Raw genomic sequence first — 11,766 nt, 5'->3', positions numbered from 1 at the left:
ACAAATATTATTTTAAAAAGATTATTATTTTTTGAAGTATTAAAATAAAAAAATATTTTACTGTAAACCCGAATCTCGCGAAATAGCACCATTCATTGTTGTATACTAAAAACGACCCAAGCTCAATTATGAATATGCTTCTCTATATTATTAAAGTAATTTTAAAATAATACTAATCCTCGAATTTGCTAAACAAACAAAAAGAGCACATCATGATTGAGAAATATTTTAAAACACACAACATTGGAAGTACATTTGTATGTGTTTGGAACTCAAAGTAACATACATAGTAGATGCATATATGTGTTGCATCACAACCTCTACCAAGCTATCACTTATTCGTAGCACACACACATAGAAGCGATACGCCAATCTTAAGTTGGGATCTGCACGACAACAAGAAGTACTATTTTATTTTCGATGCAGCATAGACTAAACGTGTTATTGTCGGCCATTTTACTTTCCAATGTGATGAGTCTCGATGTCTTTTGTGAGGTCGATGAAGAAGGACAACAACGAAAGCGGATGCTCGACATCGTCATGAAGCATCTCGTATTCTAAAGTCCATGTTACCAGTTCAGTTTCACCTTTGTTTTCCACATGAATGGTAATGAGGAATGCTTTATATTTCTCCATCAAGTCTCCTTCAAGCATCTTGAATTCCATCAACTTTTTCTCCTCTTCTATATTTTGAATCACTTGTTTGGCGGTCTTCTCTTTCCCATCTGTTTATTGTTCACAAATAATCATTAATGCTCCCAAAAAAATATATTAATATTGTATATTTCAACTAGGATAAAGTCAACTTTTAATCGATGATATATTATTATATTCGACTAGTTCAGCCTTTATTGGCAATAATATGATGTATTTTATTAGAAAAATAATTTTGTACGGTCAGTCTTGCACATATTGATATCATTGCGACTTGAATGCTCAATTATAACCACATGAAATATTGTAAATATTTCCTGCTGAAATATTGTGGGGAGTATGCTCTGGGGATTGGGCCATGTGCTCTCTCCTTTTGGTCTCTGTCGCTCGTGCACATCCCTCGATTTACCCTCCGCATGAGCCAATGGGCCTCTGACTCATGTGGAATGGGGTCCCCTTCGGGGTCAACCCTTTTTTTTTTTTTTTTTTTTTTATAATTGAAGCGTACAATTTAGAAAGATGAGCCCGAGGCATTCAACTGTTTAAATTATTGATGGCCAAATAAATATATTAAAACCAGATCTCATTTCTACGCATTTCAAGAAATGGATTAATGCTCGACGCCAAATGCACAACTCAGATCTGATTTTTTTTTTTTTTATCGCCTAGCTTCAGTAAAAAAATTTTAGTTTAGGTTTTTTTTCAGCCTCTAATACTCTATTTTTTAAAAGAAAAAAAAATTCGATCGACTGCATCTGAACTTAACCCAATCGAATCTATTATGAAATATACAAAAATGTTATGTTTTATAAAATCTACTTACGAGGAATTAATAGCGAAGTTGTTGATCAATAGAACTAGAACATTCTTTTTTTAAAAAAATACGAGGAAAGTATAGTGATTTAATAAAGGTTTTGAATATTGAAGAGACAAAGAAAAACAATTAATTGATGTATTTGAGTTGAAGCATTTTGAGTGCTTGAATTAATCTTCTCTCATGATTTAAACTTACCAAATATTGCTCAAACTTTGTTTTTTCAATATTCGTGTTATATATATATATATATATATATATATATATATATATAGTTTTGATATAGTGAGCACCTATTATGTGCACTTATGTGTGCATCTACTGATGTGATGTTCATCTATTGAATGTAGAGAATGTCACGTTAGCGATGCAAACAAAAGTGCACATCATATGTGCTCATAATATCAAATATATATATATATATATATTCACATATAGAGATATGACAAACCAATTTTGTACATAATCATATTTAACGTATTTTGGAAAGAATTTTTTCAAATAAAATGAAGGAATAAATTTTTATTTTAAATGTAATATGTAACCGAATATGTAACTTAATGTGTACATATAGCATTTTCCGAAAATAAATTACATAATCTCCTTAATTTTAGGCAAACCTTAAAATTAAATATTAACAAACTATTTTATCTTTGTATATTTCCAGATCAAAAGTTTCGTCCATCTAATCAACTATCCATAAGTGTCACATTTATATATATATATATATATATATTTGAATTTTGATACTATGTGAAGTGCTTTTTAGAATCTGTTCCAAAATAATATCAAAATTTACGAGAGTTATATATACGAACTTGGACAATTTTTTTTTAAGTTGTTTCTGAGGTTGAATTAAACTCAAGTCCATAATCTTAAGTAATTACGTTGAATATATATAAAAAAAAAAAAAACAAAGTTAAAAATAAATCGACCAGGGTTGAGGGAATTATATATAGATTGAAGTAACAAGGCCTCACCATGAGTATACCTCCAGCAGATGATGGAACCAACCTTCCCAAATTCACCCTCATGCAGATCGCAGCCCTGCACTTTGTCGGGGCTAGCCGTCGAAATGTGCTGTGGCTTTTGCTTGAAAAGATCGTGGAACACATCACCGCCCGCCTTGAATTCTGTCTCAGCGATCAGTTTACCGATCAAACCCATCGCTATAATATTAATCTCAAGAATACAATACAATTCACTACTACTTTGGTTGAAAGATATATATATACAAGAAGCAAACTTTTGCCTTCACCATATTATATAGAATAGAAATTATGATGACCTATGGACTATGGCTACTTGCCAAGTTGCATTCATTTAATGCTAGCCTCGGGATATCTCGGATTATTTCAACCCAGTTTTACAAGCATTATCTCAATAATGTATTTATAGGTGAAAATTTATCAATATTTGTGTGGTCTACTGAAAAAATAGTTAGACTCACATGTATTGATAAATCTCAACCGTTGAATCTGGATTAAAAAAATTTCGATACAGGTAGAATCCCACTTACTGGATATCTAAAATCCATAACTCAATCTCAAGCGTAACACTCATCTTGAATAATTATGATATGGTTTTGCTGGTCTATTTTGTGAGATGAATCTTTTATCTAACTCAAATACTCATGAAAAATATTATTTTTTTATACACAATGTATTGCTTTACACTTTAGCTATAAATCGAAAAATTGAATAAGATAGTGGAAAAAGAATATTTTCCCAATTCAAATTAATCACCAACCTAGAACTCTAAGCTCGATTCTACAAGGAAAATTTTCTACTGTTATGTTTATCGCAATCGATCTATTTCGGAATTAAATTTAGTAAAGTAAAATTTGAAGCTCTAATGAGCGAAAACTGATGTAAACATAAAGAACGTGTTTAAAGAAAAAAGGGTATTAAAATGAACATAAAATTTTTTATCATGAGATGGTCTCAAACTATTACATGTCAATTTTGTGAGACAGACCACATATTTGAGTTACTCATAAAAAAATATTATTTTTTATTTCAAAATAATTTTTTAAATATAAATATAGTTAGAGTTGACCATTTCACAATAGAAATACTATAAAATGAAGGGCTTTCTGATAAATTACATACATTTAAATTGTAGTAACCCGTACCCTAAATTAAATATTAAACACGATTAAGAATTATTAATTAAACAAATCAAGAGATCAAATGAAATTAAAATATGAATTCTAGACTTTGAATTCCTTGTGAGGATCGAAAGATTCAAACCGAGTTCGGAAGATCCAAACTCCACACTCTTCGGAAGCAGTGAAGTCAACATGGTCAACATCGGAGACAAGAAATTAGTTCGAAAGTTCCGAACCCCTTCAGCCAAGTTGTCCATGCTTATACACGAGATGAACTGACACATGGTGCAGTTCGAACCATCCGAAGTGCCAGATTGGAACATCCAATGGCATGACACGATGACTAAACAATGAAATTGGACGAGTGTAAATGCATGAGCGTTTGGAACCACCGAAGCACTGATCGAAACGTCTGATCTCAGGCGATCGGAAACGTGGTTTACATGCAAAGTTTGATACGTTCGAACCTTAGTTTGGAGCTTCAGAACTCCGTCTATAAATAGGGGTCCGAGGCTTCAGTTTCAGATCACAAATTCACAAGCGCTTGCTTTCCTTTCTTGGTTAGTCTATAATCAAGGGCAGTGTTATTATAACCGGACCGATAATTGAACCGGTCGAGCCTTAAAAAATGGTCCAACCGGTTCAACAGGACGGTCTAACTGGATTAATAAAAATCAATATTATATTCATTTTATATAGGAAAAAATAATAATATATTAATTATTCATTACTTTATAGCCTTTAATAAAATTTTTGAAAGGATAATTATTCCTTGATATCTTTCCATGTTTTGAAAGATTATAATAATGTGTTTTGCCTTTCTAGGATTGATAGTTAATATTGTGTTTTCTATCAATATGTTTGATATATTTTAAACTAGGAATTAATTTGATTTGAATTGAGATAATATAATATTCATAGATTTAAAATATGGTTGATTGGGTTAATTATTTTTTAGGAGATATTATGCACTTATCATAATATATCTTTATCTCCTAATTTAACTTATCTTTGTTTCCTTATCATTGTAGATTCAAGTTTGAATTAAGGAAACAAGATCAAGACTCTTTTTGAAGATAAGTTTACACGCTTAAATAGAAGAAGATCGTAGAGATTCAAGCGGCTTGGAGAAAAACTAGAGAGAGCAGAAAAGAGAGATTTCAAGCCGTAGAAGAGAGATTTAAGCGTACAAAATAAAAGAGAGAAGATAGAGCTTAAGTGTAGAAGACAATGAACTCGACTTTCTTGAGTGCTTTCACGTTGAAGAGTCCTTGTCTATTTGTTGAAGTTATTTTCCGTATATGTCGTGAAAATTTTGAGAGCATGTTGATTGAGGATTAAAGATCGAAGATTGAAAGCTTTTTGCTCTCATGTTTTGGAATCTAGGGCCAACTCTATTCTCTTAATTTTCTTGTCTACCTTCAGTAGACTTTTAGGAGTTGGTTTATTTGTTTTATTCTTTATTTTCTCATATGTTTTGAGAAAATTGGTTTTTACAATAATTCACTAGTTTTAGGGTTTGTAAAACTCTTTGATTATTTTTTAGTGAAAGTTTTGCCCTGAGGCGCTGCAAGAGTATTTTATACTCTTGCTTAAATACTTGACTCTAATTTATTTGTTTGCTTATCTATTTTATTCATGCAAAGCAAAATTCTGATGCATGTTAATTAAGATGTTATTGAAGATGTTGTCAACACCTTGTGACAACACTTGAATCTATTTTATGTGCAACCTTTTATTACTTTAGTACTTGTGCATATTTACTCTTGAGTATTTATATTGTTGGTTTGCTGTTACTATTCACGTTTTAATATTTTCGCTGCATGTTGTGTAGGATGTTGTCAACACCTAGTGACAACATCTGATTCTGATAATTTTTATGAACCATGATATCCCTTACAAGTGGTATCAAAGCCTACTCTTGATACACTAAGAGCTGATTATGGATTATTTTTTCAGGAATATTATGGATTCAACAACAGCAAACTCATTCTTCAAACCTCAAGAAGTATTTGAATCGGATTTGGGAGATGACTCTTTGTCACTCATCACAAAGAAGTTTGATGATTATCTGAAGAAGATGAGGGAGACAAAGAAGACCGATCAAAAACTCAAAGCTCCACTTTTTCCGGCTGCTAACAAAACTTTGAAAATATGCGGGCCTGATCAATCATCAAGGAAGTTTCCTGATCCTCAAAAGCCTCTACTTATGCTGGAAGGAAAGAAAAAGATTACTGCAAAGAAGATTGACATGGTGCAATGTCATGAATGTCAAGGCTATGGTCATTTTTCCAATGAATGTGCAAACAGGCTTCGGAAAGGGATGAACACATCTTTGAGTGGTGAAGATTCTGAATAAGGTAAAGAACATAATGAAGAAGAAAGTCACACAGCCCTGACAACTTTGATGGAAAGAAATAAGCTGATGCAAGTCAATCCTTTAGGTGTTGCCGCAGGTGTTGCCACACCTGGCCGCAACATCTCCCAAAGGTCAGTATGTTTAAATTCTTTTACTACTAATAATGTGTGTAATACTAATGCAGGTGATGAAAGAATGTCTCTGGAAGATGTGCGAATGCAATATGAAGAGTTATATGTTGACTGGGTTGAACGAAATAAGAATTACACTTTTCTTTCAAGAGAAAATTCTGATTTGAAAGCTGATATATCAAGACTTGAAGTTATGCTGAGTAAGAAGGATCTGGAATTAAGTCAGGTTAAGGATGAACTCATGAAAGCTAAGGCTACACTGGCTAAATTCAATTCAAGCACAACCAAGCTTGATTCTTTTCTCATGATGGGAATAGATGGTAAGGCTGGACTAGGTTTTGAGAACAGTAAATTTGAGGTTGGTGAATGTTCAAAAGCTCCTGTGTTTGTCAAAGAAAATAGTTGTCCAGGAATCTTAACAGAAAAGGTCACAACAACCGATCCTCCAAAACCAAAGCCACAACCTACTGTTCCTATAAAGTCTGGGAGAAAGCGTAAGTTTGTATGTTATTACTGTCATAGACCTGGTCATATCAAACTATACTGTTTTAAGCTGCAGGAAGATTATTGGCAGAGTTCTGGATCGAAGGTGTTTCCAACACCTTTCCACAACATCTCCAAAAACAGATCTACTGTAAGACAGGCTTGGGTACCAAAAGCTAATATTCACTGCTACATGATTTATACTTCTTTAAGAACTAATGTTTCACATGCTTGGTACTTTGATAGTGGAAGTTCACGTCATATGACAGGTTCTAAGAAGTTTCTCACAGATTATGTTGAACAGAAGAGTGAGAAAGTGACGTATGGAGAAGCAACAAAGGGAAATATTGTAGGAAAAGGCACACTGGATGTTGCTGGTTTGCCTAAGCTTCGCAACGTGCTTCATGTTGAAGGATTAACTTCAAATTTAATAAGCATTAGTCAGCTTTGTGATGACAACTTGCATGTGCAATTTGATAAGAAATTATGCAAAGTTTTTGATAGCTCTAACATGTGTTTGATGACAGGTATGAGGTCGTTTGATAATTTCTATCAACTTGGAGAGGAGATGGCATGTAGAAATTCAAAGGTAGATGAATTTAACCTATGGCGTCAAAAGTTGGGTCATGCAAACTTCAAGACTTTGAAGAATTTAAGTAAGTTTGATGCTGCTAGAGGTATGAATAATTTAAAATCTGGAATTTCATTTGTTTGTGAGGCATTTCAAAAAGAAGCAAACCAAGGTGTTGCACCAGATGTTGCCAACATCTGAGACAACACTGTGAGACCTCGGTTCTAAACAACAATTAAAGGAGTAATTCAATAAGTAAGCAATTAAAAGCCAAGGACATTTTTTTTTAAAAAACGGGACGCGCGGGCGCGCATAGCGTCCTGCCCAAGCCCTCGCGTTGGTGCGCCACCCGATGCACGGGCGCGCCTGAAGCTCTGCCCAAAACTTCCGAAACAAAGTGCGAGACGCGCGGGCGCGCCACCCGAGGCGCGGGCGCGCATGGCCTGCTGAATTGGCTCAAAACAAGCCTCCAAAAGTGCAATAACATAACCAAAAGAACTCTAACATGATCCAACTAATATATATATCCAACAACATAGCATTTAAATACATAAAAGTGAAGAACACGCATCGATGCTAGCTATTACAAGACGAATACAGAATACAAGAGTTCTAACCACAAGCAAGACCAATTCCAATCTAAGTCCGAGTTCTTAACATGCTTCAAAACATAAACTAGATTGTCATGCTAACAAGACTTTTAAACCGAGTCTCACTTCTACATCATTCCCTCAAAGCTAACCATGCCTCTTCTGACTTGATCCTGCCCCACCTGTTGCCAAGTACACATACAAAACAAAGCAATAGCCGGATAACCGGTGAGAATGATAATCTCAGTAAAAGCAACATACAAGTAATACCACAACAAACATGCTTTCAAAACAACAACAAAATCAATAACAACGTAATGAAATGCATGTCTTTAAACCGGGATATCAAATCTGATAAACGAGGGATTTTGCTGTGCTTTTGGGATCCCGAGGATGAGATCACGTAACCACTCACCGACTCTCCCAATCGAGGTGGTGCCACGTATCCCACTCCTCTAGACTTTGAGCAACTATAATGAGTATGCTAGCACTAGGCGAAATGACTACGACCTAGGCCACTCAATTATAGTTCCCAAACGTCTAAACAAAAAGGGTTATTCTGCCCGCTGAAATCAAAGTTGGCTCAAGATGAATGCATAATAGAATATAAAACATAGCCATATAATAAAAGCTCAAGCAATTCAACAAGACACAAGTTCCTCATGCTAGAACAAGTGTAGATGCAAGTATGTGCTTTTAAGGGAAACTCGAGAACCAACTGTCCCGAGTATGCTATCCCGCTATCGATGACTGCTTTTACCTTTCAAGGTAGTAGTTCCAACTTCTGGGAAGCTACAACAAAAGATTGTATCAAAGTCTAACCAATCTAAACAACAACAAGGCTCAAGGTAATTATCTATACCGTTCTTCGTCCAAATCTCTGAAACGAACAAATGCTGTTAACCCTGGGCTTGACAAACTCCAAACGAATCTGTTCAGATACAAATCAAAGATCAATAACCATGATCAACTTACAAGCCAAGTTCAACAACTCAAAAACGGTTCGAAATCCCAAAACTCAAACTGACGGCATAACGGCTAAAAACTAAACAAACCGGAAACGCAGACAGCAGTTCAATACCGATATAATCTCATAACAATGCTAATACAACAACAACAAGGCAATCCCAACAAATCTCAAAACTCAAACTTTCGAAAATGGCTTCCAAAAATCACAACAAATCCGAACGTCGCTCTAATTCAAAACCGACAGATAATAAACGATCAGAACTCTGCCAAGAACAACATACTAGAATCTAGATCGATTCTAACAACCTCCGAAAAATAAAACATATCTGATCGGAGAAATACTTACGGTATAACGGAGCTCTCACTGCAGTGATCATTAATCTGCCTTCAGAAATAAATTCCAACGGCCGGATCGAGCTCGGACTGAAATCAAAAAGCTTGGAAGCTCAATGGGGCGTCTTCAATGGAGGATGCGTGCAAGGGGAAGGAGAGGGAGAGAATGGACCAAGTCAAACTAGACAAGATAATATATAAAATCCATTAATTGCGTTTTAGTCCCTGAAAAATCCAATTTTTGCAAAAAGGACCCTGATCAAAATCAAGTCGGCTCGCGAACTCTGTAATCTCCGATTAACTCAAATAAACTCATTTAAGATAAAAATGGGGCGTTACAATTCTCCCCCACTAAGAAGAGATTTTGTCCTCGAAATCAACGAGAACCACAACTCATAAGATAGAATAAAGAACTAAAGACAGTAAGAAGAACTCACGTCATCCGAATAACTCCGGAAATCGCTGTCTCATGTCAGATTCTGTCTCCCAAGTCGCTTCCTCGACGCCGTGACGGCTCCACTGCACTTTCACCAACGGAATCGACTTGGTCCTGAGTTGTTTCTCCTTTCCGATCAAGGATTTGAATCGGTCGCTCAAAGTAGTTCAAAATCTCGTCTAACTCGGCTTCGTCAGGCTGAAGGATATGAGAAGGATCTGGATGATACTTTCGCAGCATACAGACGTGAAAAACGTCATGAATACCAGATAAAGACGGAGGAAGTGCAAGCCTATAGGCAAGATCGCCTATCTTCTCGAGAATCTCGTACGGCCCGATGAATCTCGAAGATAATTTCCCTCTCTTACCGAATCTGACAGTGCCTTTGAACGGAGAAATCTTCAGAAAGACTCGGTCTCCCTGATCAAAACTCAGAGGTCTACGCCTGACATTCGCATACTTCGCCTGTCTATCTTGAGCTGACTTCATTCTGGTCTGAATGATCTTAACCTGCTCTGCCATATCTCTAAGCATATCCGGTCCCAAATCTGGTGACTCGAACAAGTCATCCCAAAACAACGGAGATCAGCATTTCTTACCGTACAATGCCTCAAAAGGCGCCATACCCATACTCGCTTGGAAGATGTTGTTGTAAGAAAACTCGACAAAAGGCAAAGAATCCTGCCAACTAGTGCCAAATTCTAGCACTACCGCTCGCAGCATATCCTCTAACGTCTGGATAGTCTGCTCTGACTGTCCATCGGTCTGAGGATAATAAGCTGTACTCAGATGCAATCGAGTACCAAGTGCCCCCTGAAAACTGTGCCAGAAGTGAGAAGTGAATCTAGGATCTCTGTCTGAAACGATCGACTTCGGCACACCATGAAATCTCACAACATTGCTAACATACAACTCAGCCATCTGATCATGACGATACGTCATCCTGTACGGAATAAAACACGCAGACTTCGTCAATCGGTCGATCACTACCCAAATGGCAACGCATCCTCGAACGGATCGTGGTAGCTTCGTGACGAAATCCATGGAAATGTGATCCCACTTCCATTCAGGAACAGATAGACTGTGCAACAGACCTCCTGGTCGCTTCCGTTGTGCTTTCACCTGTTGACAATTCAAACACCGAGATACAAACCTCGCTACGTCGCTCTTCATTCTCTTCCACCAGAACTGGTTCTTCAGATCGTTGTACATCTTACGACCTCCAGGATGAATACTAAACCGACTGCAATGAGCCTCTCGGAGAATAAGCTGTCTCAACTCCGAAATATCAGGCACAACAATACGGTTATTCACGAACAAAACATCATCTCTAACCTGAAATTCAGACTGATGACCCGATCTGACTTTCTCTACTGAAATCTGGATGCTCGGCTCAGACTTCTGTGCTTCTCTGATTGCAACAAACAACTCTGGCTCGGCTTGAATAGCAAACACTCTGATAGTCTTCCTATCTGTTTCAAACTCTAAACCAGAAGTGCAACAATCATCGATCAACTGAGAAACACCGATAGTAGAAAGAGATAAAGAACAAAGCTTTCGGCTCAAGGCATCTGCAACTGCATTAGACTTCCCCGGATAGTACTTGATTTCACAGTCGAAATCCTTCAACAGATCTAACCATCTTCTATGTCTCATATTTAGCTCTGCCTGTGAAAACAAGTACTTAAGGCTCTTATGGTCAGAAAAGATCTCGAAAGACTCACCATAAAGATAGTGACGCCAGATCTTTAGAGCAAAGACGATCGCAGCTAGTTCAAGATCATGGACCGGATAACGAGTCTCGTGCGATTTCAGCTGCCTCGATGCATACGCTATCACATGCTTATGCTGCATAAGAACACAACCCAAGCCTCGGTTAGAAGCATCACAATAGACTGTGAAACCTCCAGTACCCTTCGGAATAGAAAGAATTGGAGCACTGGTCAGTCTCCTCTTCAGATCAACAAAGCTAGCCTCACAATCTGGAGTCCAAACAAAAGACACATTCTTCTGAGTCAGCTGGGTAATAGGCTTGGCAATAGACGAGAAACCCTCGATGAAACGACGGTAATAACCAGCTAAACCCATGAAGCTTCGGATCTCCGGCACTGAAGTAGGTCTAGACCAATTCATAATCCCTTCAATCTTGCTGGGATCGACAGAAATCCCATCTTCAGAAATAATATGACCGAGAAAGACAACTCGATCTAACCAAAATTCGCATTTCGACAGCTTGGCAAACAACAGCTCAATTCGCAAAATCTGTAATACGGTCCTCAAGTGCTCTGCATGGTCAGTACAGTTCTTCGAGTAGAT

General features: G+C 36.7%; 1 protein-coding gene across 1 annotated transcript; it reads right to left on the bottom strand.

Annotated features, from left to right (window-relative positions):
• Positions 1-245: 245 nt before the first annotated feature.
• LOC140890392 (kirola-like) lies at positions 246-2,667 on the bottom strand. The gene is made up of 2 exons (XM_073298150.1): positions 2,449-2,667; positions 246-725 (listed from the first exon to the last, which is right to left on the bottom strand). The coding sequence occupies exons 1-2, from the start codon at positions 2,633-2,635 to the stop codon at positions 457-459; spliced, it is 456 nt and encodes a 151-aa protein (XP_073154251.1). The 5' UTR covers positions 2,636-2,667; the 3' UTR covers positions 246-456.
• Positions 2,668-11,766: the final 9,099 nt, after the last annotated feature.

The sequence above is a fragment of the Henckelia pumila genome, chromosome 3 (assembly GCF_033568475.1).
Source record: "Henckelia pumila isolate YLH828 chromosome 3, ASM3356847v2, whole genome shotgun sequence".
Lineage (NCBI taxonomy): Eukaryota > Viridiplantae > Streptophyta > Magnoliopsida > Lamiales > Gesneriaceae > Henckelia > Henckelia pumila.
Note: the sequence above shows the minus strand (reverse complement) of the source record. Positions and strands in the feature narration are given on the sequence as shown.